Source organism: Eucyclogobius newberryi, unplaced genomic scaffold (assembly GCF_026437365.1).
Source record: "Eucyclogobius newberryi isolate DKJ021-1_F unplaced genomic scaffold, fEucNew1.0.hap1 SCAF_2, whole genome shotgun sequence".
NCBI classification, from domain to species: Eukaryota; Metazoa; Chordata; class Actinopteri; order Gobiiformes; family Gobiidae; genus Eucyclogobius; species Eucyclogobius newberryi.
The window spans coordinates 14,879,003-14,906,443 of NW_027315834.1; the positions used below are offsets into that span (position 1 = coordinate 14,879,003).

Here is a 27,441-nt window from a genome sequence, read left to right on the forward strand (position 1 = left end):
ACTTTTTCCTCCATGGAGATGTTGCTTTGCCTGGAATGTTCCACAGTATGGTATTAAATGTATCCAGCTTACATTTATTTCATTACAGATGTTTTTACGCTGCAAAATTTTCTGCAAAATTCTGAAAACGAGAAAAATACCCTTGTTTTAGGAAAAATGACCTTGAAATAAGTAAAATTATCTGCAAGAATTCTTTGAAATAAGGTTAATAATCTTACTTATTTAGCGTGTACTTAGTAGAAATGCCTTAAAACAAGATAAGTCAGATTTGTTTTAAGTGACTAAATCTTGGTTAGACTTAAGACATTTGCAGTGTAATGCAAACGTGCGGAAATGCCATACTGGGGAAGGTTCTAGGAAAAATCATGTAGCGGACAAGTTTTCCAGCGGAAAAGTTATAGTTGAAACATTTTTATTATGATATAATTTTGATAATGATTTAATTGAGGGAAGACTCCAGTAAAAGTTCTCAGATAGGCAGCAGATATTCAGTTGATAGTTATAAGTTCTGCTTCCTCACAATATTTTTTCATTTTTGGTCAAGAAATGTCCCCATTGTGTGGACAAATAAAGGCTTATCTTAAAACACAGAACACAGAACAATACAAGCAAAACCAGACATCAAAAGAAACAACGTCATGGCACATCTAAATGAAAATATGAGTCCCATTTGGTCCAAATTCTGTCAAATTGATCAAATTCAAAATGTAGTCCGAATGTCATGTTTTCCATTTGTCTGAGGTCTGTTACTATGTCAGTCTTGTACTTGATCATTGGTAATGTTTGTGACATCCATTTCTTTGTTATGGCCTTTGATATGCAATAAGTATACTCCAATGGTATTCGTTTATTGTGTCCATAGCAGAAGTCTTGAGGTACAAGTACATAGTTCAAGACAGTGTGAAAAACTGTCTGTCTGCAGTGCCTTGTTCACTTCAATCCAATATTTTTGAGCGACAGGACAGTCCCAGAACACGTCATTGTGGTTTGCCTCTTGGCTGCCGCAATTTCTCCAGCAATTAGCATTTCTGTGGGAATAGTCCTCACCACTTTTTCAGTTCTTATCAGTGTTTCCTCTGCGGGGCCAATCAGAGTTAGCGCGTCTTTAGGTGTTCTCTGTCTACCTCCCTTGGCAGCTGCAAGGGAAATCAGTCGCAGTGGACGCAACAATGACATACCATGAACGACAAATGCATTTAAAATCATGCCTCGGGGTCACAATGTAGATTTAAAACCCACCCAGTATCACCATTTGAGAGAAGAAGAGAAGCCTCAGATATAAATGGTTAAATAAGAGAAACAGAGGTATAAACAACAGGTATAAAAGGTTAGAGGTTAAGAGATTATGGGACATTTGTTGAATGTCGTGAAAATGTTGCTGCCTTTAATCGCAGCCATTGTATTTTGCTAATTTCAAGCATTCAAATTGAAATCATGATTCTCTTGCAATTAATCTTGAAGCGCTACTGAATTGTGAATCACGTTTGCAACCAATGAAATGACAAGGACAGACTAGTTATACTTCTACGAGATGAAACTTTCGTATTGATGAGTTTATGCTGTTTCATGCTTATCTAAGTCTGTAAAGTGAACAGCTGTGATGTTTAGAACACACTGCACACAACAGGCTAAAAGAAATGGAGGATTAATATGGCACAGAACAACTCCAAATCACTTAAGCAATATCAATGGATATGTTAGTAAGATTTTATGGTTTCTACTTCAATGTAAAAATAGGCTTCTGACCATTATATAATGTGCAATGTAATGGTCTATTACTGAAGATTTTATGACAACAAAACGTGTAAAGCGGATGTGTCACACATTTAATAAGCTGCAATGGAACACAATTAGCCAATGATGAATCACAATTAGTTTATTGTTCAATTTTACATCGTTATTTTGAAAGTAAGAGTGTTTTTATGCTGTTGTTTTATTATGTTCCTTCACTTGTCCATTATTTACTGTGAAGAGCACCAACTTTCTCAGTTAAAAAGTTATCATAACCCAATAAAACAGACAGTTTATTAGAATTCAGAGGTAGTGGATTGTTTATTGTGGACTGTCTGTTTCGACAACGCATCGCTATTATTGTATTTCCTTATGCCAGAAAATAAAGACGCCTATTACATGTCAAAAAGTGCTTTCCAGGTAAACATATTCAAGGAGGACATTGTGACAAAAACTATATTCCTTTTCTTCTTTGTCTTTTCTCTGCATGGCGCATTTAGTTTTAATAAAGACATCCTGGACAAACAAACAAAGCTTCCTGCTTCACACATTATGAAACCAGTCCACAACTTTCACCTAAACATGTTCAGAATAAAATAAATACAAATAGAGTATCAATTGTTAATTAAAAAGTATCTACTGCTAATTATTTCCAATTAGACCCACTTGGCAATAGGATAACAAAAAGTGTCATACAGTGCATCATAAATCCAATAATTCTCTGATCAAACTGCACCATGACAGTAGGCTAAATAATCACATATTATTTAAAGAGGGGTTGTTAGTATTAACATGTTAACTTAAACTATGTAAATAACTTTGAGTAGGGCTGCAAATAACAATTATTTTTGATTAGTCAGTTATTTCGATTTTACCGTGAGATTTTATGAATTAATTTTGACCCAAATACAGTTATATGAAATGTGGTGACTGAAGGCTACTTGATGGATAATATTTACAAATAAAGTGTGTTATTGATGAAAATCAGAATCTGTGTCATTTTTCTCATATTTTGATTTAAAAAACTTGAATAATCTGTCTTGGTTTTAAAATATATTTTTGGCATATTAGAGTCTGTTTCGTCCTGATAACGAGATGATTCTGATTAATTGTTGCAGATATCATTTTGAGTTTATTTTGCAGTTGTGAAACGTCTAAAGTCAAAATATAGACATTTTACAGGAGACAAATGAAAACAAAAGCCCAAAACTAACCTCTGACACACAGGAGCGACATGGCAAAGCACTTCCAGCGACTGTCCTGTGGTTTTCGCGGCGCTCAGAGATTGTCCTGGACGTCCAACATCATCGCGTCCAGAACAAACAAACTACAACAAAAGTTATTTAAAAACACTAAAACGTTGCAGTCGATCCCTTAGAAGTAAACGTGCGATGCTGGATAAAAACAGAGAGCAGTAGCCGCCTCGCTCCACGGCCACGCCATGTTCACAAGTCTCATCTCGGATTAACTGGGACAGAAGTGGACGGACAAACCTGAGAGTGACCGCTTCGGCTTCCATCGACGGAGGAGAGCAAAGGGGGCGGGGCCAGAGCACCTGTTACTGGCGTCCCGGGCAGCCAATGAAAGAGCAGGTTTTGGAGAGAAGGCGGGGTATATTTTGAAGCGTTAGACCAATCGAAGCCCGCGTTGGGTTGGCGAAATAAACAGGTGGCACAGGCATCTACCTCATGGATCTACCTGTGCCCGCTTTATGCAAGAGTGCGAACTTCTGTCTTTTTGTCTTGTTTTACTGTACTAATAAAATCATAGTATGCGAACAAACAGTCCAGTACACTTTGTTTACGTGGCACTTTTATAAACTGAAAAATGTCCACAGTGTAAGTAAGTAAAAACTAAACTAAACGTGCTCATACAAATAATAATAAACCCCTAAAACAATAAATACTCAAAATTTAAAGTCTGCTGTGTTGTGCCGCAACTCCCCTCTGCACCCAAAGATTGTACAATAATTCAAAAGATTATGTTGTGGTTTTCCTCTCAGTTTAACAAGTAAAATTCATGTAATAGTCATATTCAAATTCTTTATGTGTTCAATACTGATCTGAAGCAGTAAATTAAATTCAATAATTACGTAAAGTTGATTTCGAACGTTTCTTTTATGCTTGTTGTGTCTGGACTACCTTTAAAGCCCCTCTAGAGCGGCCCCGGACCCCACTTTGGGAAAACACTGCTCCAAAAAAACAAGTTATAGCTAACAATAAAGAGTAGTAAACAAACATAATAAAAAATAATAAATCTACGTTTTATTATTATTGTTTATGTCATACTTTTGATATATTCACTTTTTGATGAATACAATTGTGGTATTTCAAAGCAAGTGTGTGCATGGAAGTGATTTAAGAAATAAATACTTTTGTTAAAAAATGTATATATTGATGACAATCATGTGAAATATCGATTAGCACATGTATCACAAAATTGTGAGCCCTATTGTTTGTATAATCGTGATTTAAGATAGTGTTTATTAATGTTTTTTATGATATTGTTTGATTATAATTGATACATTATTAATGTTCTAATAGAATGCGTCAACTTACGAGGAAAGGCGTGATCGTTTTACAACTTACCTGAAAATCTCAAATAAAAGCAATACTATCATCTAGTGGACACACACATTTACTACATGGAATACATGAAACTCAAATCAACGTTGGTATTAAATAACGTAAACCTAATAAACGGCTTGCTTATTCAATGCGTCAGCACTTAAAACTCATCGTGTCCAATTCAACCAACAAATAATCTTTTATGGTGACCTTGATTGTGAAATGAAAGGAATGAACCGTTATGGGCGGAACTAAAGTCGTTGGCCTGTATTGACGGAGTGTTTTAGGTGCTGCACCACTGATGTAAGTTATTTCCTGATCAGAAGGGTCATGCTCACAAGCGAGTAGCCTGAGATTATAACTTAACATAACTGAAGTTCTGAGTTTCATAAGTTATAAATCAAAAGTACCAGAGCCAGGTGTTTGGAGGATGTTGCGGACACTTTGTCGGAGCGGGGGATTTCTGCTGAAGGTAAAAACAGTCAAGCTAAAGTGAAACGCTCATGTCATTAGCTTGCATCAGACTTCAATAACCCCTTTTTATATGCAGCTTATGATTTGTATTTTACTGTTGCCATTGCTCTGACCCGTTTTATTTTTAGGTGATTGCTCAGCTTAAAGTGTTAATGTTAAATGTTAAACTATCTCGATTTCTTATCAATACATAATCTGAATGGAAAATCAATGTCCATAAAGGGCATCTTGAAACAAACTAGATTCTTGATCAATCAATTCCTGCCAACATCTGCAAAGATTACTATTATTATTTTATGTTTTTTAACCACAGCATTATACTTTCAGAGAAAACATCATAATCAGATTTTTAAAAAACATGTTTAGATAGATACAGATGGATTGATTAATTGATCACGAAGGAAATTCACATCCAGCTGCAGAAATATGTCCAATGTGCTTCTGTTGTGCACAAAGAGACACCTTGCACCAGATAACTTTCTTTAAGATCAGAAGATATTTGTTCAAGTTAAAAGTAATGAAAGAGGCATCAAATGTTATTAACCATTTTATGTATGGTACTAGGATTTTGGTCCTCTACTTTGAATGACCAAGACAAACGACAACAGAAAGTGGAGCAAATTTTGATTTAGTTGTTATAGCAAAGTATGATGTATTTTTACTCATGTTCATTTGCAGGCACGTTTTTGCACATTTCTGATGGAATGCAATGACATTTTTATATTGTCATTGAGCTAATCCCACAAATTGTTGCAATCTTCATTTTGTCATTATTGCCCACCCCTAGTTTCTCATATCACACTTTAATTTATACCGTCCTGTCTATGAACATGCTGTAACCTACTATTTGTCGGTCCTCAGCAAAGCCAGCAGACAGCTCCCAGGCTGTGGGTCACTCCAGCTCAACAGAGATGGGCATCCAGTTTACCCATGAACACTGTGGTCCTATTTGTGCCCCAACAAGAGGCCTGGGTTGTGGAGAGAATGGGTCGCTTCCACCGCATCCTGGATCCGGTATTGCTCTCATGACACTGGTGACATTCATTCATTAAATACTGTCTTGATGCTTACTCCTATGTTTGTTGCTACAGGGTTTGAACTTCCTCATACCTGTCCTCGACCGGATTCGCTATGTGCAAAGTCTAAAAGAAATTGTCATTGATGTCCCAGAGCAATCTGCAGTATCTCTAGGTGAGTTGCTAAAAAATACTATCACAATCTTCTTGGAAACACATCGCAGGTTTTGATTGTACTGTATTTTTTTTATAGCTTTTAAGAGGTATAAAACATCACTGTGACTGATTAAATCCAGGAGAAATGTGTGGGGGAAAAATAGTACATCACAATATGACCCAAAATATCAGATTGTCACAGGGATGAGCTCATGATTTGATTTTATCACCATATTGCCCAAACCTGTTTCCTCAATTTGTAATTTATTTATGTATCTCTTATTTTCTTTTTTGTCCAAAGATAATGTAACGCTACAAATTGATGGAGTGCTTTATTTAAGGATTCTAGACCCATTTAAGGTAAACGTCAGCCCTACACATCTATTTCTGAATTTATATTTTTTGCTTTGATTACCAATTTTTGTTGTTGCTTATTTTTAGGCCAGTTATGGAGTTGAAGATCCAGAGTACGCAGTCACTCAGCTGGCACAAACCACCATGCGCTCGGAGCTGGGCAAACTAACACTGGACAAAGTTTTTAGGGTAATTGAGTAGAGGTGTCACCATACATACCATAATATGATTTCAAATTGCCACAAACTTATCAAAAAATCTACAACTGGATAAGAAAGCAGTTGGGTGACATTTTGTGCAGTTCTTTCCTCGCTTTCAAGAGTTCAAATAAAGCTTAATGTGTATTCCTTAGGCAGCTGGTTAATCCAAACGCTGTCTGAGCTGTAGATTTAAAGCTAGAAAGTTCAAATATCAGCCCTAACTGTATCTAATTAAATGTTTTTTTTGTCTTAGGAAAGAGAGTCACTGAACGCGAACATGGTCCACTCCATTAACCAAGCGTCTGACGAGTGGGGAATCCGCTGCCTCCGATATGAAATTAAAGACATCCATGTTCCACCTCGCGTCAAAGAGTCTATGCAAATGCAGGTAAAATAATTGCTATCCACATAACATTTCCCACTGCTGCTGATACAGTACTTGTAAAGCTTTTTATTGTTTGTAGGTTGAAGCAGAGCGTAAGAAAAGAGCCACGGTGCTGGAGTCTGAAGGAAACAGGGAAGCTGCCATTAACGTAGCCGAGGGCCGTAAACAAGCCCAGATTCTGGCTTCAGAAGGTGAAAAAGCTGAGCAGATTAATAAAGCTGCTGGTAAGTACAATCAGATTTTAATTGCCTTTTCCAAACGTCAATGTCCAGCTTGGGTGTTTTTAATTGAGAGGTCCACTGCAGTAAAAGTAAAAGACAGAAATGCGACTTTTAAAATTTGTTTTGTAATAAGTAATATTTATTTCTAAATAACTCCAAACTTTGAGCTGAATCAAGAGGTGTATTTATTTATTTTTGTGCAGGTGAGGCTCAGGCAGTGTTGGCCAAAGCTGACGCAAAAGCCAAAGCTATCCGTTTGCTTTCAGATGCTTTGGCTGAACAGGTAAGCAATAACACTAACTCCTATATATTTTATTCAGTTTTGTGGTGTACGTCTGCAAGTAAAGCCAAGGGGACCAAATTACTGAATAATGAATATTTTACCTGTATATTAAACAATTAATAATAATTGTCTTCATTTTTTTCTTTTTCTTTTACAGAATGGAAACGCTGCCGCCTCTCTTAGTGTGGCTGAACAGTACGTTGCGGCCTTTTCAAATCTGGCCAAAGACAGCAACACCGTCCTTCTACCCACAAACACTGGGGACGTTAGTGGAATGGTCACACAGGTACATTTTTGTTTATATTTATACAATGGAAAGAATTAGGGTTTCATACTTTAAAAAAAAAAAAAAAAATCTTTTATTTTTCTTTTTTTTCCCCAGGCAATGAGCATCTATAGTACATTGGCAAAGAAAAACACAGCGACGCCAAGACTAGCACCAGAGTCAGAAGACAAGAGGAGCACGGAGGAGGAAGCGAGGAACCCTTCAGCGTGATTTTAGATCAAAATGACTATGTGGTAACATTTTGGAAACCTTTCACCTCTGGATTAAAAGACCAGACAAAAACGAGACAAAAACGATTACTCTTCATTGACATTTTCTCCGAATCGGCCAATGCTATGATTAATTAAAAACAAAGCTATATTGTGGTTTTCCAGTAGGACCTTAAGTTTGTCAATTGTCTCTTTGAATCTGTTTCCTTTTATAAAATATCCCCATGTTGTGTTCCAAAAAGTCAATTGTAAGACCCATGGACCCAAGTAAACCTCCTCACGCTCAGCAATTAGGATTTTTAGTTTGGTTTGCAGTCATTTGCACCATTAGTATTAGATTAGGTTCAGGACATCATGTGCATTATTACTGCACTTAATATAACGGCCCTTAAATTTTCAAGTTTTTTTTAATGAGATTTAAAATGTTTGTCCAAAAATAATCCTATTGTTGTTCTTCCTGTTTGGCTTTAAATAAAACTCTTTGTATTATTATTATTATTATTATTATTATTTGTATATTCTGCATTGCTGTTGATTTTCTTTTTACATTGGCTAACGTTTTTCAACAGCGCCAGTGTTTATTTATGAATCCTTTTTTATTTTATTTTAATCTAGTATTTGTAGTATATTATAGTTATGTAGTTTATGTACATTTAATTTCACAAACGCAGTAAGGGTTTATAGTTAAGCTTAGAAATATTAATTTAGTAACACGTTTTAGCTCACAACTATGATTTAAGATCAATATATTCACATTGCGGGCATCTATGAATTTTTAGCTCGAGCTATGAAATGGCAAGCGGTATTTTTTTTTGTCTGTTTTCTTATTATACTTCCACAACTCAAATCTTACCGGAATGAATCCACCTCTTATTACCATAATTATGATGCCATGGCTCTACACCAGGGGTGGGCAAACTTTTTGACTCGAGGGCCACATTGGGTTCTAAAATTTGGCCGAGGGGCCGGGCCAGGAAAATATGGATGGTGTGTTTGTGTGAACTAATGAATTACTATAAATTACACGCAAGATTTGACCTGTAATTTGTAACAAAGCAAACAAATGCAAGGCTCAATGTACAAATTGTTTTCCAAATGCATTAATAATTGACCTTCTATTTCAGTGAGAACAGTGTTGTTGATCTCCCTGTTTTGCCAGTGTGTGGCAGTATGGCCTGCGGACAGACCATGCCACTTCCTATTGGCTAATCATTAGGGCCGTTGGCCAATAAAATGTTGTTCAGTTTTGTCATTCATCTTCTGACCTACGCACTTCCTGGGTCTGGGTGTTGCTCCACGTACCTCCGCTCTCCAGTGCCGTGGCCCGTCACCTGGCGCCGCTTTGTTAACGCTCCGATGTGATCTCTGCTGACTCGGGATTGTTGTGGTCTCGCTGTCATAGCCCCACAACGCGTGGTCCCGGGCAGCTAACGTGATGTAACCTAAACTCTCTGGAGCGGCGGTGTGCGCTGAGCCGTTGCCTTGCCCTGCCCTCTGTTGATATGGATGTCTGTGCCCTGTGTTGTCCAGATCCACCGGACTCTTAAAAGACTATACATCCACGCATAAAGAACTGATACGAACGGTGTTGTTACCTAAGCCTGTATTTTTTAAATTAATAGCCTGTTAAATAAATTACATGTGAAACTGGAATCTGCCTCTGTATAATCAAGAACGAATCTGTGTGTCCTTTTTAGTTAGTTTTCCGGGTGTAAGCCCGGTGGCGTTGTTGGTTTTATTTTTTATTTTTATTTAATGTAAATTAGTTTAAAATATTTATAGTACCACCCGAATGCCACAAGTGCATCAAAGTCTGGTGTGAGTTTTGTTGTGGCAATTCTCAGGATAGATCCTTTGGTTTTGATCAGTGAAGCTGGATCTGTGACGGGCTTTGTTAATGTTCATGACACTGAATGTCTGCTCACATGGTCGAGCCAAACAAGACCAGCATCTTCTGTGCCGTCCTCCGGAGGTTTGGAAACGTGGTTTCGTTAAGTTAAGCATAAAAGTCGTTAAGTTTAAGAGTGTTGAACGTTTTTTTATTAGCATTTATTCTACCCATAAATGATCTAGTAGTAACAGCATGTAATGATTAATATCCATAAATAAAAAATCTTAATAAATGTCACTAGAATATGCAAACATTTTGACTTTAATTTTAATTTTTTGCACGCCTGTCCTTCTCACGTCTCCAGTGGTTGGACACTTTGTCCAGGTTAATGCTTCGTCTGCTTCTTGCTTTGACTTTATGCTCATCATCTGCTCCAAAATGTGCTCATCGAGTGAGTGTTACGTTGTGACATGAGATATTTACACAGAAATTGGTCCAGATAATGATGCACATGTGTCTTTTGATTTGTGAGTCAAGTCTGGCCAAGAAAGTTTAATTTATACAATAGTGACACGCCACAGTCTTTTGAAAGTGCCCGCGGTCCGCGCTGCGCTGCGGGACTAATAAAACACATTTCTCATGAATATGATTGTAATAAAACACACAGCGTTTTGAAACTAAAAATATAGAGAACACGACATGTCCCCTGGACAGTGCTTCTCGCTTGCCCAGAGCCCCGTCGGCAGAACATGCTCACGGCAACCACGCACACTCCAAACCACGGCACCAGCCACGTTCGCTTTGAGCACGAACCTCGCCAGCAGCCACCCCTTCCTTCCTCATTTCCACGGCCCCTCACTCAGAGCCACCAGGCACAGGGATGTCTACTACAGATCCACCGGGACGCCCCTCCGGTTATCTATAATCTCTCCTTCGACCCCCTCATATGTTATTATGTCAAATTTAATGCTGTGACATGTTATTTAGTCTTAGTTGATGATGGAGCCAAATGGTGCAGTTTACTGAAGTTGTCCTTTTCACCAGAAGACTGTGCAGCCATGGAAACAAAGTTTTGTTAAATACTGAGATATTCAGTATTCAGTATGTTCTTTTTGACTTATATAGGTTGTTTTATCGTTTATTACCGAATCACCAAAGCAAGTTCCTATGTTTGTGAATTCTGTTTGTTGACAATGTCAATAAACCTTTTCTGACTCTAATTATAATGATAATAATAATAAATTTAGCCGCAAGGGGCGATGATCGGCCCTCATCACGCCGCCGCCACGCCGCAAGAGGAGGGGGCGGTAGCGCGCCCTAATTTTCCTTTTATTACACCTACTCCGTGATGCTGTCGTGTCTACTTCCCTTTGCTTTACATAAAAATAAACATAAATTAAAAAAATGTATAACTTGCTGTTGATGTTTCAGCATCAACAGCACCACAACCACAGCATCCACTAAATAATTCAGCAGCCGCTCCACCACCACCACCAGCAAAGGATTCAGCTCCAGCTGCTCCACAATTACCTCCACCGCCTCCAGGGAAGGACTCATCAGCAACAGCACCACAACACCTTGACCAACACCTTGACCCATATGTGACAGGCCCGACAACATCCCTGTCATCGCCCCTGCCTTTAGAGCAGCCCTGCGTCCCCCCTACAACATCTACTCCCACTAAAGATTCCTCACTCTCCTTCTCATCTCCACCTTCACTCAGGGGCCTTCCCAGCCATTTTGAAAGTCTGATCAAATCAAGCCTTAAGATGGCTCCACTCACGCCCAATATAGCAAGATCAAGAGTTATATCAATTCTTCACCGCACAAGCCGACTAGACCAATAAAAGCCCCACCACGTATCCCCCTTCGCCTTTCACCTGGTCCCAAACTCTCCCAGGCTACAAAAGTCCCACCACTTATCCCCCCTCGCCTTTCACCTGGTCCCAAACTCTCCCCGGCTACAAAAGCCCCACCACTTATCCCCCCTCGCCTTTCACCTAGCATCTCACATAGATAGGATGCACAGGGTCTCAGCGTTGCCGGGTCATATTAAACAGTGCTATTTCTGTAGTCACATCATCCAGATGGGAAAACGTGAGTCAGGCTGCTCAATCTGAGAAATTTGATTCATATTTCCTGTGAAAAGATAAGACCCAGTCCCACTGAAACTAGTCTGAAACTTGCGGTGCTATATGTAGATCCTTATGTAACAAATCACTCTCTCACTTCTCATAATTTTATTTATTCTTTTGATCTTGATTTTATGTTTTTTAACTGAAACATGGCTTGACAAAAAACACAGGAAATGTGTAATAAAATCTGCTCCACCCAACTTTAAGTTTATATTTGAAACACGAGAAAAAAAAAAAGGAGGTGGAGTCTGTGCAATCTTTAGAGATTAAATAATTACCCACAGGTTGTCTTTTGGGGTGTTTTCATCATTTGAGTATGTATCCTTTAATATGGAGCTAAAACAGTCTCCATTCATTCTCTTCATTCTTTTATACAAGCCTCCCCAGCACTGCCAAATTTGTATCGATGATTTTACTACTATTACTGCTTTCAGTCGTATGCACAGACTTTGATGGTTTGGTTGTTACAGGTGATTTCAATGTGCATGTTGATAATATTTCTGACAGAAACGCTAAAGAGCTTGATGCTGTCTTTGAATGTGAGTGGCCCCAGCCACAGCAGAGTGGCCCCAGCCACAGCAGAGGGCACACTCTAGATCTCATAATTACAAAGAGGTAAATATTTAAAATGTTGATGTGGTCGATGCTGCTGCTGTTGTTTGATCATTTCTGTGTCTTCTTTGACATGTCTGTTTTTCCCAAACCACTGGCTGGTCCTGCAGTTGTTCGAAGATGACACATACATGATGGCACAGGTGCACTCTTTATGGAAATGATAAACTTTGAAAATGTTTCATGTTCTAATGTAAATAATTTGTTGAACTCTGTTACATCTAGTGTTTTGAATGTTCTGGACATCATTGCCCCTATGAAGACTAAAATGGTTAAAAATAAGCAGAAGGTGCCATAGAGAAATGATGATTCGGTCAGGGCACAGAAAAGGGAGTGCCGCCGGGCCGAACAGAAATGGCGCAAGTCAAAGCTTCAGGTTCATAGGGGGAAAAATCCTGCACACCGTTTTACTTGCAAGTAAAATTTATAGGTGAAGAGGCAACGTTTCGGCAACTGGGCCTTCGACAGGCAAAACATTTTTTTAAACATTTTGCCTGACGAAGGCCCAGTTTAAATGACAGGGAACAAAAATCACAGACTAGGAACTTGCATTGGTGAGTGAATTGTTGACAAAGCCTCAAAGTTATTGAAAAAAACTGTCAAATCTTAGCCAAAATATTTTTATTAAAAATGTACAATGCAGATTCAGAAAAATGTAATTGCCAAACCCGATCCTAATAATTAATTGGAACTATTTTGGATTAGTTTGGGGTGAATGGGGTGTGGGCGTACTCTCAGTCAAACATTCCTAATTTGAACAAATATACAGTAACTTAAACCAGCAAAATGACATGTAACCATAACAAAATACTGCAACAATGTCAATGAACACACCTCATTAGCAGGTAATGAGGAAGTACATTAAATATGGCAAACACATTTCAAACACAGTTCTTAAGGCAAACTAAACTAAAGCATGATTTAGTTACAAGTTTAGATCACACAGTAAACGTTAAGTCAGTTTAAATGTGAAATACAATGTGAAATACAGTCATTAAGGACTTTTTAATCCCGATAAAGTTTCCATCCAGCAGAACAAGAGGATTTGTTACAGTGGACAATTCCACTTCTCCACAGGGGCCAGGTCCTCGGACCATTTGGTGTCCTCTGTGTTCTTTATCAGAGGTGTTGACCCAAAGAGGGGGGAGGGGGTGTGGTGAAGAGTGTTGTTGGTCCATGGGGGATGGGGAACATTTTTCGACCCATCCAACATTTTGCTTCGCTTTCTGCAACAGTGTCTTGAATTATGAAAAGGTAATGTCTTTTAAAAAGTCTCTTTGGACACATATGTCCTACAGAGGCCATTTTGTTCAGAAGAGAATCTCTCTTTGAACAGAAATGGAAGTTTAAGGTTCAAAATACTTGTCGCATACAATAGTGTCTTGAAGCCATGGGGCGGGAGAAGCCCTGGCCATTCTGATGCTAATCAGGTACTCAGTGATGAGGGAGCTAAAGTGAGCCAACAAAAGGGTTTGATAGCCCTTTAGTTAGGATACGAAGAAGAGTAATCTCAAGTGAAACTGTAAACACCCTTCATCAGTAGGTTCTGCCTGGTGGGCGGGGCCTACTCAGAGTAGAATAAATATCTGCGTTCTCAAACTAGATCCGCAGATTGAGAATGACTCTTGGATGAGAGTCGAAACGTTCTGTTTAAAAAAAAAACAGGGTCCAGATGACGAGCTCATGTATCATAAAACATGAACATTAGCAGGTGTTTGATATGAAAACACATGCATCTGAGGCCAAGGGTTTTCAACAGTGTGGACTCTCATGTGTCTTATTAAGTTGCTGGAGTCTGAAAATGCCTTCCCACAAAAATCACAGCTGTAAGGTTGCTCTCCAGTGTGGACTCTCATGTGTGATATTAAGTGGTTTGACTGGGAAAATGCCTTCTTACAAACATCACAGCTGTAAGGTTTCTCTCCAGTGTGGATTCTGTTGTGACTTTTGAAATTACTTGCTGAAGAAAAACAGTTTCCACACTGGTCACACTCATATGGTTTTTCTCCTGTGTGGGTTCGGTAGTGAATCGAGAGTTCATTTGATGTGCCAAAAGCATTTTCACACTGGTCACACTTAAAAGGCTTCTCTCCAGTGTGGACTCTCATGTGTGATATTAAGGTGCTTGACTGGGAAAATGCCTTTTCACAAACTTCACAACTGTAAGGTTTCTCTCCAGTGTGGACTCTCATGTGTGATATTAAGGCGCTTGACTGGGAAAATACCCTCTCACAAACATCACAGCTGTAAGGTTTCTCTCCAGAGTGGATTCTGGTGTGTCTTTTCAGATGACTTGCTGTGGAAAAACTGTTTCCACACTGGTCACACTCGTATGTTTTTTCTCCTGTGTGGGTTCTCATGTGTGATGTTAAGTTGCTTGATGTCGAAAATGCCTTCTCACAAACATCACAGCTGTAAGGTTTCTCTCCAGTGTGGATTCTCATGTGTGATATTAAGCTGCTTGAGTCTGAAAATGCCTTCTCACAAACATCACAGCTGTAAGGTTTCTCTCCAGAGTGTATTCTGGTGTGTTTCTTGAGAGCACCTGCATGAGAAAAACTGTTTCCACACTGGTCACACTCGTATGTTTTTTCTCCAGTGTGGATTCTCATGTGTGATATTAAGTGGTTTGACCGAGAAAATGCCTTCTCACAAACATCACAGGTGTAAGGTTTTTCTCCAGTGTGGATTTTCATGTGTGATATTAAGTGGTTTGACTGGGAAAATGCCTTCTCACAAACATAACAGCTGTAAGGTTTCTCTCCAGTGTGGATTCTCATGTGTGTTATTAAGCTGCTTGTGCCTGAAAATGCCATCTCACAAACATCACAGCTGTAAGGTTTCTCTCCAGTGTGGATTCTCATGTGTGATATTAAGTGGCTTGACTGGGAAAATACCTTCTCACAAAAATTACACCTGTAAGGTTTCTCTCCAGAGTGGATTCTGGAGTGGGTCTTGAGATGACTTGCTGTAGAAAAACCCTTTCCACACTGGTCACACTCGTATGGCTTTTCTCCTGTGTGGGTTCGGTAATGATTTAAGAGCTCATGTGATGTTCTATAAGCCTTTTCACACTGGTCACACTTGTATGGTTTTTCTCCTGTGTGGGCTCTGCAGTGTCTCTTGAGTGAAGAAGCAGCGCTCAATGTCTTTCCACACAGGTCACAGGTGAACCCCATTCTTCGGATGGACTTTTAGATCTGCCATGAACACAGAAAAAGAAGAGAAGTGAATGCATGAAGTAATAAAGGTCTTAAATAAATAACTTGTATTTTGTCAGTTCCTTATCACTGTTGAGAGTGGTTACGGATTTTCAAAAGCTTCAGTGACTTATGAAATGAACAGGACTTTATTGTTTCTGTAAGAATGTGGACTGTGTAACAGGCTCTGGCTTTGGGTGAGGACAGTATCAAACCTGTCTGACCCACAGCTCTGTCATTAAATCTTGTTTGCATTTAACATTTTGGCAAAGGATTTGGCAAAAACATGTTGCCACAGCAATGAACATACAGTGAAACAATGAAATGTGTTTGTGTGAATGTGTGTAAAGTGGGAGAGTCATGTTTGATACTTTGTACTTTGTGAGAACTTCATAACCGTCTTGTGACAGGCAAGTGACTAATGTCTGAACAAGCGAACAGAAAAAGGAACATTCAGCAAAAACATTTAGCATCTTTAAAGATCCCACAGGCTGAGAAATAGATTTTAGAGTTAGGGGCCAGGGGGGGCCCCCTATCTAAAAAAGTTAGGGGCCCCCCAGCAATTTCAGGGGCCCACAAGCGCGCGCTGCATCACAGGGTCATAAGAACAAGATACATTTGTTGTTTTAAACCTTGTTATTAGCATGTAAAACTATTAAAAGTACTTTTATATTTTATTTGATATGAAGGAAGAGCACAAATACTGAATTCCTATAAACCAGAGATCATGATCTTTCAATACTGTTTTAATTCAATATAATAATGTTTCTTAAATACAAAATAAATACTGTATAGCATTTGACACAAGGAGAGATAGTGGAATATATAAAATCACAGCCTACAAAATAAACTACTAACATATATACATTACCCTGATGCTAACAACTCCAAAGTGAGGGGGCCTTGGATACTTCCACATTGACACAGCTTTTGTTGCAAACAACTTTAAAAAGACTGAATTGTGGACTGAGTAGAGATTGACGCCCGCCGACCTAGATATCACTTTTCACACGCAAAATTAGACCAGGCATTTCAGAGTACACCCGAACACGACCGAACGCAGCGGCCAATCAGATGCCCACTTTCATCGAAATTAGATCACGGACACCGCTCGGCCAATGAGATACGAGAATACTGCGAAGTGGCATGTCTGTCAAAACAAAACTTAAGCGATGAAAATGCCCCAAATATGGCCAAATTACTAGTTATAGATTCTTTTGAGGAATTTCGATACAGGGGCACGGCGGGCCCCCTCCCAATTCAAACCCCGGGCCCGCAGGCAATTTGAGGGCTTATGGGCCCCCGTCTATTTTGCAGCCTGTCCCATATCATGCCATTTTTCCCGTTTCGTATTCTACCCCTAATATTTGATAATAATAAGTGTTGTGCAACACCCATAACATAATAGTTATGAAATATCACCCATATCTTGGACCCCACTCACAAACATGGAAATGCAAACAGCTTGGTTTGAGATTCGCCCCCACCCTCACCAAGAGCGATCCGCCTCCCCCGCCCACCTCGTGACGTAATCTCGCGAGAGCGTGTCCCCCCCGCCCACACCGTGAAGTAGTCTCGCGAGAGCGTGTGTCCCCCGCCCACACACCGTGACGTAGTTTCAGTGAGAGCACGAGTCCTGCTTTGCATTCTGGGGGGCGGAAACGCCCAGCAGCGTAATCACAACAAACATGGCGGCGCCCATATGTTCCCCCCGCCCGCCTTTGCTACCAAAATAAAGGCTAATGGTGTAGAAAAGGTCGATTTTTGATTTTTGTATTGGAATATCTTCAAATCGGGAGATTTACCCCAAATCGGGACACTCCAGACCAAATTGGGAGAGTTGGGAAGTATGACGTGAAGCTGCCAGCTGCTGCTAACGTCTTGTGTTATCCAGGGACCAGAATGGGTGACATCGAAGGAAACCTTAGGCTCTTAAAGCAGAGTAGACAGAGGTTCCGTCGAGTCGTGATTCACGCAGGCGGTAACGACGCCCAGCGGAGAAAATCAGAGGGCTCAAATTACAAGTAGGTGTGGTGTGTGAATTGGCAATGTCGATGTCAGATACCGTAATATTTTCTGGTGCCCTGCCCAATCGGATCAATGCTGAATTGTACAGCCGTCTTTCAGCATTCAACAGCTGGTTATCTTTGTGAAGAGCACAGGAAAACTCTGTAATCTCAGGTCCACTGCCAGCGCCCTGCTTTAGAGACGTGAAATTCAGTTGCCTCAGACAATTGCATGTTTGGCTTAAGTCATACTGTGGTGCCAAGCAAATACCACATGTGGATAACTTTGCTGCTTTTTTCAAATGATTTGAACTGTTTACGTGGGATCGCATTCACCCAAATATGTATGGATCCCGTCTTCTCTCTCTTAACATCGACCTCACTCTTGCATCTGCAGCAGTCAATGTGTGACAATCAGGTATAGTGACTTCAAATACTCATGGACCTCTTCAGATACCAGTCAGGATTACAAGCAGAACATTAGTATCAGGGCCTCAACCTGCCCAAAACTCTATTGCACCTATGCAACTGGGAAAGGATTCAAGTGACATTTGTGTTGTGAATTGGAACAGAGTCAAAACAGAAAAAAAACAAAAACTACAAATCATATTTAATCAGCATTAAGCCTACTAAAAACCAGCCTATATCAAAGATTCAAGATGATAATGTTCTAAACAGTGTTTTAAATGTATCAACATTTAAATTGATTTCAAATTTATTGTGGGCAAAAGAAGCCAATCCTGATATATTTGTATTTTCTGAAACATGGTTAACCCCCCAGGATCTCAGATGCTGACATTTCATTGGACAATTTTAATATATTCCGTTGTGATAGACCCAGTAAAGGAGGTGAAGTAGCAATATTTGTAAAAATCTTGTTTCACTGCAACTGTAAAATCCAAAGTCAAAAAGTTTTGAATACATAGTTCTAGAGGTGGGTTTGGGTAAAAATAATACTGGGACTTCAGACTTCTTTACTTTCCTCTCCACTTTTGATCATTCCGAGTTGCTTGTTTTAGGTGACATGAACATCGATTGGTAATCCAAAACTTCTGACAGTCCAAAGAACTATTGTAATGAATTAAACCTCACACAACTTATTACTACTCCCACCCGATCTGACCCTAAAGACCCACTTAAAACAACATTACTAGACATTGTCTTAAAGGCGGTATGGACGATTTTTCGGCAATTTGAGAACGCAGGCGGAAGTGCGCATGCGCACTCCCCCGTGCGGACTGATACAACACACACGTGCGTTTGTTTATTAGCGCAACGGAGCACATCGCATCGCTCGTCTCCCGTAGATTTCTGTCCACTTCTGCGTCAGCTCGAACTTTCTCTGTCTTCATTTTGTCCCGTACACTGAGGGAACTATATTATGATAGATCCATGCGCTTAGGCACGCGGAAACGTGGGGACGAGCCTGACGCGGCTGCAGGTGAGCGGTAGGTGCGTTTTATGATTGATACGTGGCAGGACAAATGATTTATCCACGCCACGAGGGAATATGATAAAAAAATTTGCTGAAAAAAATCGTCCATACCACCTTCAAGCAATAAGCCTCAAAATTACCACTGTAGTGGTGTCTTTCCTCTAGATTTTAGTGGCCACTGTCCTTTTGGGTGTGTGCGGAACACACAATGTATTAAATCCAAATCAAGTGTAACTGTTAAAAGGTCCTATAAGCATTTTAATGAACAAGCATTTCAGTCTGATCTATACTATAGTGTAATTGGTTTTACTACTAGTATTCCAGAACCCAACACAGCACTGGACTTTTTCATTAAAACATTTAATGATATTACCGATAAACATGCCCCTCTTAAAAGAGTCAGGGTAAAAAATAAGAATAATCCCTGGTTCTGTCCAGACATTGCTGCATTATCTCGAGAGCGTGATAAAGCCTGGCCAAAAGTGCAATAAATGTCACTTCTGTTCGTAATACCAAAACATCTTACTACATCAAAACTTTCATGGAATCACAGGGGAATTCTGCAAAATGTGGCAAACAGTTAAATCCTTATTGCAAAATTCTACTCCCTCTTTACCAAATTAAATTATTAAAGATTCAATCAGCTTGACAACTAAATAATATATTTGTGATGCATTTAATCAGCACTTTGCTGACGCTGGAAATATCTTTGATGCTGCTGCTCCAACTGTTGTAATTTTCCAAATACATGAGAATAGACCTGATGATCAAGTATTTTCCCTTAAGCCCTTTACACAGTATGAAGTATTAAATATGTTGCCGTTTATAGATCCAAAAAAGTCCACTGGAGCCGACACCCTCGAACCTAAGTTCCATTTGTTATCAGCCCCACTAATAGTAAATTGGTTAACTCATGTTTTTAATCTCACAATTCAAACCGAAAGTATCCCATTACTATGGAAAACTGCTTTTGTTCTCCCTTTGCACAAAGGAGGCCAGAAAAATGATTTGAAAATATATCTATTCTTACGCTTGATGGTAATATGATTAATATGATTGAACAAGTACTTGGGCATCTGGAGAGATGATAAACTCTCCTTCAACAAACACATACAGGAGCTGACAAATAATCTTAAAACTAGATTGTCATTCTTCTAGAAAATAAAACGTGGGAGCAAATCCAAAAGCTGCGGGAAAAAAAAATCATCTGTGGAGATCGTAAGATATGAAAATCGCCGCACTTTTAATCAGCGTGCAGACTGGTTGCCATGGCGGGGGCGATATGCACACTCGGTGTTTCAGCGGTGAAGTTATTTGGCGTGACTGACGAAAAGTGCTCACATCATCAAGTGACAATAAGAAAAATAGTGAATACGCGCGCAGGGCGACAGCGCCCCACGGCGCGAACACGCCAACAGAGAGGCAATTAATAAAAAGTTGTCTGCTTATGGCTCTTTTCCTGTGGTTGGACTAGTATAGATGTAGAGAACTATTGTATTCAATATCTGCATACCAATAAGGCCACTTCAATGCGACGCGCTCACTTCGTAGAAAATAAAACTAAGGCCTTAGTTATTTTATTACTTGGTTTACGGATCCGCCGCACTTAGAAGATTGATTTATACAATATAAATTAAATTAAATAAATCATTATCATTTTTTTTTATAAAGTACCGCCGACAAAGCAAAATAGCATTAAATTAAATGTAAAAAGTGGTATTATGTCAAAAGACAAGAGTGCGTGAAGCAATTTCTCGCCAAACTCCTGCGGAAGTCTGTGACGCAGCGGGTCTGTCGCCCGTCTCTTTCTGCTGCGCGCCTTTATATCGCAAATACAAATTTTAAACCTGTTTACCACATTTTCTTCAGCGCGTTATGCCGTAACTGGGTGGGTGAGGGAGGGTGCACACTGCGCGCCGCGTCTCCCCCCCTCTCCTCCCGTGGTGCATTTTGGGCAAACCCGGAGGAAAACATCTTTTGAAATTGAAATTATATTTATATTCCGTCCGCCCGTGCAATATATTTCATTTAAAAATCCGTAAACCAAGTAATAAAATAACTGCGGCCTAAGCAGGCTCTGCGTTGCTGAAAAACGTATCCATGCATTCGTAACATCTAGATTAGATTTCTGCAACTCCCTGCTCGCAGTGTGTCCTAAAAGCTCTAAAAAAAGCTTTCAACTGGTTCAAAATGCAGCAGCAAGATCAGGGTTCAGAATAAGCAGTATCGCATCGCAAAATTCAACACAATTTCTCTCAACTGCATTGCATTCGTCAGAATAAAAGTGTTTTAGTATCCCGCTGCTGTTTCAAATCGTGAGTCTGAAAGCGGGAGGAGCCACAGTCCGGTAAAGTTAGCGTCAGATTCACAGATTTGGACATCCAAGGTCAATAGCTCCTAAACGCCAAAGTCTTTGCAGATCATTCAAATGCCAAAATACTCACATTTACACGTTTTTAAAAATCAGTTTTTTTTAATAGAATGTTTACAAATACAATTGAAATAAATAATCTTGTTACATCAATGAAAAATATTGATTGTTAGTCACTTTTGTGTTTTGCTATGAAATTATCAAGTTGCTATACAAATTTGAAAAAAAGAACGGATTGTTTAGCAGCATTGCTATACAAGAGAAAATCCTTAATCTGAGCCCTGAAGATTACCAACAGGAATTAAAAGAAGAGAGCACATTACGCCGGTGCTGGAGTCTCTTTACTGGCTCCTGTCAAGTTTAGAATCAAATTTAAACTCCTCCTTCTGACTTACAAAGCCACAAATGATATGGCCCCATCTCACCTCAAAGGTGCTTTAGTACAATATCATCCAAACAGAGCTCTTCACTCTCAAAATGCTGGACTTCTGGTGGTCCCAAGAGGTCGAGCGCTTAGCTCCCAAGCTCCTGTGTTATGGAATCAGCTCCTGTCCATGTTAAAGAGGCCGACACAGTCTCTTCATTTAAGACCAGGCTTAAAACGTTCCTCTTTGAAATCGCTTATAGTCAGGCCAGTTGGGAACAGAAATATAAACCTGCAGTTTCAGCTACGCTGCCCTAGGAGCAACTATGAGGGAAGTATGGCAGCTTGAGTACTATCCTCTGATAAAGACTACTTATTCTAACAAAACAATATTTAATATTCAATTCCACTTGCAATCTGTTCATTTCCTTTTCTTTTTCTTTTCTCACTCCCTTCCATCCCTGAGGACCCAGATGCTCCTCTCCTGGTGAAACAGTCTCTACCCCATATGCACGGTCCTTCAACTGCCTGGAAGAACTGGTTCTCCTCCTGAAGAACTGGTTGTGGAACTCCAAGTTTATAATCTTTCCTAAACAATTTTTTTTTCTAGTTCTTCTTGGCCAATGAACATCTTCCCTTTGGACATTGTTTGAGCTGCTTTTTCACTGTCGCCCTCAGAGGCAACGGTTGTTATGATTTTGGGCGTACAAAAATAAATTGAAATGAATTAACGATGACTCATTATCAAATTATATAAATAAAGGGCAATAGTTTTATTCATTTGATATTTGCACTACTTAAAAAAACAGCCCTTTAATATGAGAGTTGAATCAAATCTAAAGGAATGGTGTCATGGGCTTCATCTTAGGCCATAGGCTGTAGCCTGTATCGTTCAAGTTCGCTACACCTGTCACAAGACTAAAAAAATACTTCAAATATAAAATTATCATTGTACCATTAGCTCATGACCAAAAGTTCTCCACTCGGATCGCGCCAGTTTTTTTACGGCGATAACTTAAATGCGGAACTATATTCTCAGCCTGATAGCGCAATATCCCTACGCCTGAATCATTCCGCCTCTGAATCAGCCAATCAGGTGAGAGTTACAACAACAACATAAAATATGGCTGCTCCCGTGGAGCGGCATGTTGTCTCTCGAGCCGATAGAAAACACTATGAAAATATGGATAACACGTGCATCACACACATTTCATCGGTAGAAAAAGAACAAACACAGCCACAGACTGTTGTCCGCTGGAGGAAGCTGGTGACTTGTGCTCGGAAGTGAATAGAAATCGATGGAATAGACCGCGCGTTAGCGGCAGCTGTTTGTGTACACAATGATGACTTCGCCAAACAAAACTATCCTACGTCTTCTGTGGCTTCTTCGGACGGAAATCTTTCTCATTTTCTGGAAAGTAACAAGCCAGGCTTTCACCCTACATGCTATAGACGTTTCACCCTACATGCTATAGACGTTTCACCCTACATGCTATAGACGTTTCACCCTACATGCTATAGACTTTTCACCCTACATGCTATAGACGTTTCACCCTACATGCTATAGACGTTTCACCCTACATGCTATAGAAAAGCAAAACAGTCGGTATGTGGGCAGCATGGCGAGGGTGAGAAGGTGAATCTACCACATCAACTCTGCCACCTTCTCCCAAACGACTGAGATCTACCACAGATGTAAAGACAAAATCATCTAAAAAGTCAAGGGATGTACTTCCTGCAGTTTGCATCATTTGCAGAAGGTTGATCGCTGTATCAAAGAGGCTCACAAGACAAAGAAAGATAAATTGGTCCAAGCTGAAACTTTAACTGCTGGTGAGTAGATTATATATTGATTCTTGCATGTGTGTTTTCTCTTGCTCGTGGTAAATAGGACTAATCACAGTGAAATAAGTTGGCCAAAATATACATAGATAAGATAAGATAATCCTTTATTGTCCCACATGGGGACATTTCATTGATGCAACGCAGGAAGATCCAGAGGTAGATACAGAAGAAAAGAACAGATCTCTATAGGAATATGTGCCTAGTTTATTACATGTAGGTGTAGATGTAATGTACGTAAGACTGTATGATGATGTGAGTTGAATAAAAAGGCAATACAACTTTTGCGATTGTTTACTGATTGTGCTCACCCTTGATTGAAATTCTTTTACTTCTCCTTTACTAGGAAGTTTGGTCAAAGCAGCTGAATCAAGAGCAGATGAATCCATCCTGATGTGTACCAGAGGTAAAGATTGTGTTGCCATTGAAGGCACCTCTATCACAAGAGGTGTTACAAAGAATACTCAAGCTTTCTGACAAAGAAGACAAGTGATGAAAGGTAACATTTTGGTAATCAAAAAAAATATATATATTTCCATATATTTAGATAAATTCATAATTTAATTGAAAATTATTGTAATGACTACACGATAATTTTAAAGACGTTTGAATCAAAGCAAATTTCTGTTTGTAGTGAGCTAGTATATTTCAATCACTGACCAATCACTGCATTTCCTTGCTTTATACAGGTGACCTAAAGTCTGGGAGTATGGCGATGCATATACAGTATTCTGTGACACTGTCATCCGGACATGACTGATTGAAAATCAGGAAATCCTCAGAATGAAGAAGCTCTTGTCCCTGTTCCAGAAATTCATCAAAAAACACCCTGGTCATGGAAGTTACCGGTAATTAAATTATTCTTATTGTTTATGAAAGAAAACAATAGAAGATCAGATAAACATCACAGCTATGTTTATTCATGAAATTTCATTCAAGATCAAACCAATCCTGTTAGCTACAGGAGTCTACATATTTCCATTCATTTGTTTATTTATACAGGGAAAACCCAGTGAGAAAAGTGGTTACCCTGTTAAAACACAACACAAAATAAACAACAAACATAGGATACTAAAACACAAATAAAATAATAATTCTAAAACTAAAACACAAATAAAATAGTAATCTATCAATACTTATGAATTTCTATTACTTGTCTAATTTTTACAGATCCGATCTTCTAAAGAAGAGATTACAGCGAGACTTACCACAGCTGAATATTCACAAACCACCAAGAAGAAACCTGAGTGAAATGGTTTCCACAGAGACGACAGGACTTCTCCACCAGGATTTTTCAACTGAAACTGATATGTCAGTTTCTGAGATGTCATGTAGTGATGGAGAAATGGTGCCAGAAAGTGGTAAAGATGCAGCACTGCGAGAGCTCTCAAGGACAGTTTACAGTGCAGGTGTATTACTGAAACAAGCGGTCAAGAGTGCCCCTAGTATGGATGAAACAAGCGGTCAAGAGTGCCCCTAGTATCACTGAAACAAGCGGTCAAGAGTGCCCCTAGTATGGATGAAACAAGCGGTCAAGAGTGCCCCTAGTATCACTGAAACAAGCGGTCAAGAGTGCCCCTAGTATGGATGAAACAAGCGGTCAAGAGTGCCCCTAGTATCACTGAAACAAGCGGTCAAGAGTGCCCCTAGTATGGATGAAACAAGCGGTCAAGAGTGCCCCTAGTATGGATGAAACAAGCGGTCAAGAGTGCCCCTAGTATCACTGAAACAAGCGGTCAAAAGTGCCCCTAGTATGGATGAAACAAGCAGTCAAGAGTGCCCCTAGTATGGATGAAACAAGCGGTCAAGAGTGCCCCTAGTATCACTGAAACAAGCGGTCAAAAGTGCCCCTAGTATCACTGAAACAAGCGGTCAAAAGTGCCCCTAGTATGGATGAAACAAGCGGTCAAAAGTGCCCCTAGTATGGATGTAAATTGGCCTTCTACATCAGAGGATCTAAATGTTTCCTCTGCCAGAAAGATTGTGCCAATTGAACTTTATAACTTACTAGCTTGGTGTGTAGGTGCTAGTGATAAATTGACATTGTCTAACATGGTAAATGTATCCGAGGAGGTTGATCTTTGTTTACTGTCAATTTGCCAAGATATATATTTGTCCTCAAAAGGTAAAAATCAAACCAGTCCAATGTCATGGCCTCATGTTAATGTTGTACTTACACATTTTGACAATCATACTTATATCATTCCTCTGTTTGTATGTATATCCTATTCTGCAGAAAGTTTGCCTTATACTAGATCGAAAGATACACATGTTAATTAGCCTGTTTATCACGATGTAAATACTGATTTTATGATTGTAATTATTCATATTGTTCATATTGTAAATACATTACATAAAATTATATCCGTTCTATAGAATAAAACCTTTACCAATAGCCTATGTTTTCTTTCTTCAAATGGGCAACTGGTGTTGAAAGGGTTAAAATACTACTTTTAGATTATGTTTTTATAGTGTAGTATGAATCAAGACTAGAGAATTTGTAATTGTTGAAGCGTTCAGTTGAATACTAAACGTGGAGTAAGAGTTTTCAAGTGCGTAACGATAACATGCAAAATTGTTAAAACTGTTTTTTTAACTTACATTTGCACATAAACTAAAGCACCCAGAGTCTCACCACTTTACATCCCTCAAGAAAGTAGTTATGTATCTGAGAATCTGAATTTCTGAAGTAATCAATCAAAGAATGAAAAAAATAAGAAGGTATGAAGATGGGTGTACAGCCCAATTTGTCACATATTTGGGTAAACTGGCAACTTCGACACCTATTTTCTCAAATACTGGCAGAAATCATGCGGAGAACTTTTTCCCCCAGCTCAAGTACATCTTTGAGATTGGAAAACCACTTTTGAAAAGTAGTCTTGATGTGGTGGAGCGAAATTCATTTTCTAGCCACATTCTGAGTTACAGCCTATGGCCTATCTTTGGTTTGTTGTTCTATCTCATGATTTATGTTTTTAATTCAACAGTTACTCCGTTATCTCTCAATGCTGGGGTGTTACTTTTTTGGGTTACTTTTCAGTGTATTTCATAAGGAACTATGCGTTTTCTTTTCTTTTCCGAAGCACATGAAAGGAAGGACTGAAAAAGAACCTGGAACTGCACCTCTGGAGACAACTCTACTCAACTACAACTCTTCTCTCATCTTTGACAACATTTAATTTACTTTTACTTTCATTACTAATCCGTGTTAGTACTTCTTGTCCGTCTGTTAACCATATACTGCCTACTTTCACAAGAATGGGTGTATTCATTGAAATTATCATTAAAAAAAACAAAACCTCCTCAACTTACGGTAGTTTGAGTCTATTGTTGCCGGGACAACGGTTGAAACACGTATATCTTTCATAAGCAGCAATGAATGTGTAAAATAATAGTAGAAACACACTCAGTAATTCACTTCACATCCAGCCGAGCCGATAAAAAGAGTTTTCATTTCATTTGCCTTGTTGGTTTAGGTTTGTGGTGTTAGCTGACTAGCTTATGTCACAAACAAGTTAAAACGTTGGCCTAAACGCTGGACATAAGTGAATGAAACACATTCCTGTACAAATATAATGTCATTTTCCACTTACCTTCGGCTGTATCGAGTTGGAGCCGTTGGAGTCGACTTAAAAGTCTTTTATTGAGAAGATTAGACAGAATTCAGTATCGGCGATAACAGTGGCCATCTTAGGTCAAAGGGCACTCCTTCTTCAACAAGCAGCGACAAGCTGCAACACAAAACAGTAGCGCCTCCTAGTGG

General features: G+C 39.2%; 4 protein-coding genes across 6 annotated transcripts in view; 2 read left to right on the top strand and 2 right to left on the bottom strand.

Annotated features, from left to right (window-relative positions):
- Positions 1-3,214, bottom strand: part of LOC140367260 (protein unc-13 homolog B-like) — a 71,869-nt gene extending 68,655 nt beyond the window's left edge. For all 3 annotated transcript variants that reach the window (XM_072453634.1, XM_072453633.1, XM_072453632.1), the window contains exon 1: positions 2,946-3,214. In XM_072453634.1, the coding sequence (XP_072309735.1) occupies positions 2,946-2,967 (22 nt within the window). In that variant the 5' untranslated portion in view covers positions 2,968-3,214. The remainder of the gene's footprint in view (positions 1-2,945) is intronic.
- Positions 1-27,441, top strand: part of phf24 (PHD finger protein 24) — a 289,741-nt gene that overhangs the window by 86,296 nt on the left and 176,004 nt on the right. The gene's annotated exons all lie outside the window — the stretch shown is intronic.
- Positions 4,584-8,255, top strand: stoml2 (stomatin (EPB72)-like 2). The gene is made up of 10 exons (XM_072453637.1): positions 4,584-4,770; positions 5,634-5,786; positions 5,864-5,963; positions 6,246-6,304; positions 6,386-6,487; positions 6,752-6,886; positions 6,963-7,107; positions 7,308-7,387; positions 7,545-7,673; positions 7,770-8,255. Exons 1-10 carry the CDS (start codon positions 4,729-4,731, stop codon positions 7,881-7,883), a joined length of 1,059 nt encoding a protein of 352 aa, XP_072309738.1. The 5' UTR covers positions 4,584-4,728; the 3' UTR covers positions 7,884-8,255.
- LOC140367262 (uncharacterized) lies at positions 13,280-27,359 on the bottom strand. The gene is made up of 2 exons (XM_072453636.1): positions 27,272-27,359; positions 13,280-15,660 (listed from the first exon to the last, which is right to left on the bottom strand). Exon 2 carries the CDS (start codon positions 15,637-15,639, stop codon positions 14,149-14,151), a length of 1,491 nt encoding a protein of 496 aa, XP_072309737.1. The 5' UTR covers positions 15,640-15,660; positions 27,272-27,359; the 3' UTR covers positions 13,280-14,148.

Bases quoted from the DNA above. Each gene is read 5' to 3' on its own strand.
- stoml2 (XM_072453637.1), top strand. From the start codon at position 4,729: ATGTTGCGGACACTTTGTCGGAGCGGGGGATTTCTGCTGAAG. The intron at 7,388-7,544 runs GTAAGCAATAAC...TTTCTTTTACAG, and splicing joins CAGATGCTTTGGCTGAACAG to AATGGAAACGCTGCCGCCTC. The intron at 7,674-7,769 runs GTACATTTTTGT...TTTTTTCCCCAG, and splicing joins TTAGTGGAATGGTCACACAG to GCAATGAGCATCTATAGTAC.
- LOC140367262 (XM_072453636.1), bottom strand. From the start codon at position 15,639: ATGGGGTTCACCTGTGACCTGTGTGGAAAGACATTGAGCGCTGCTTCT.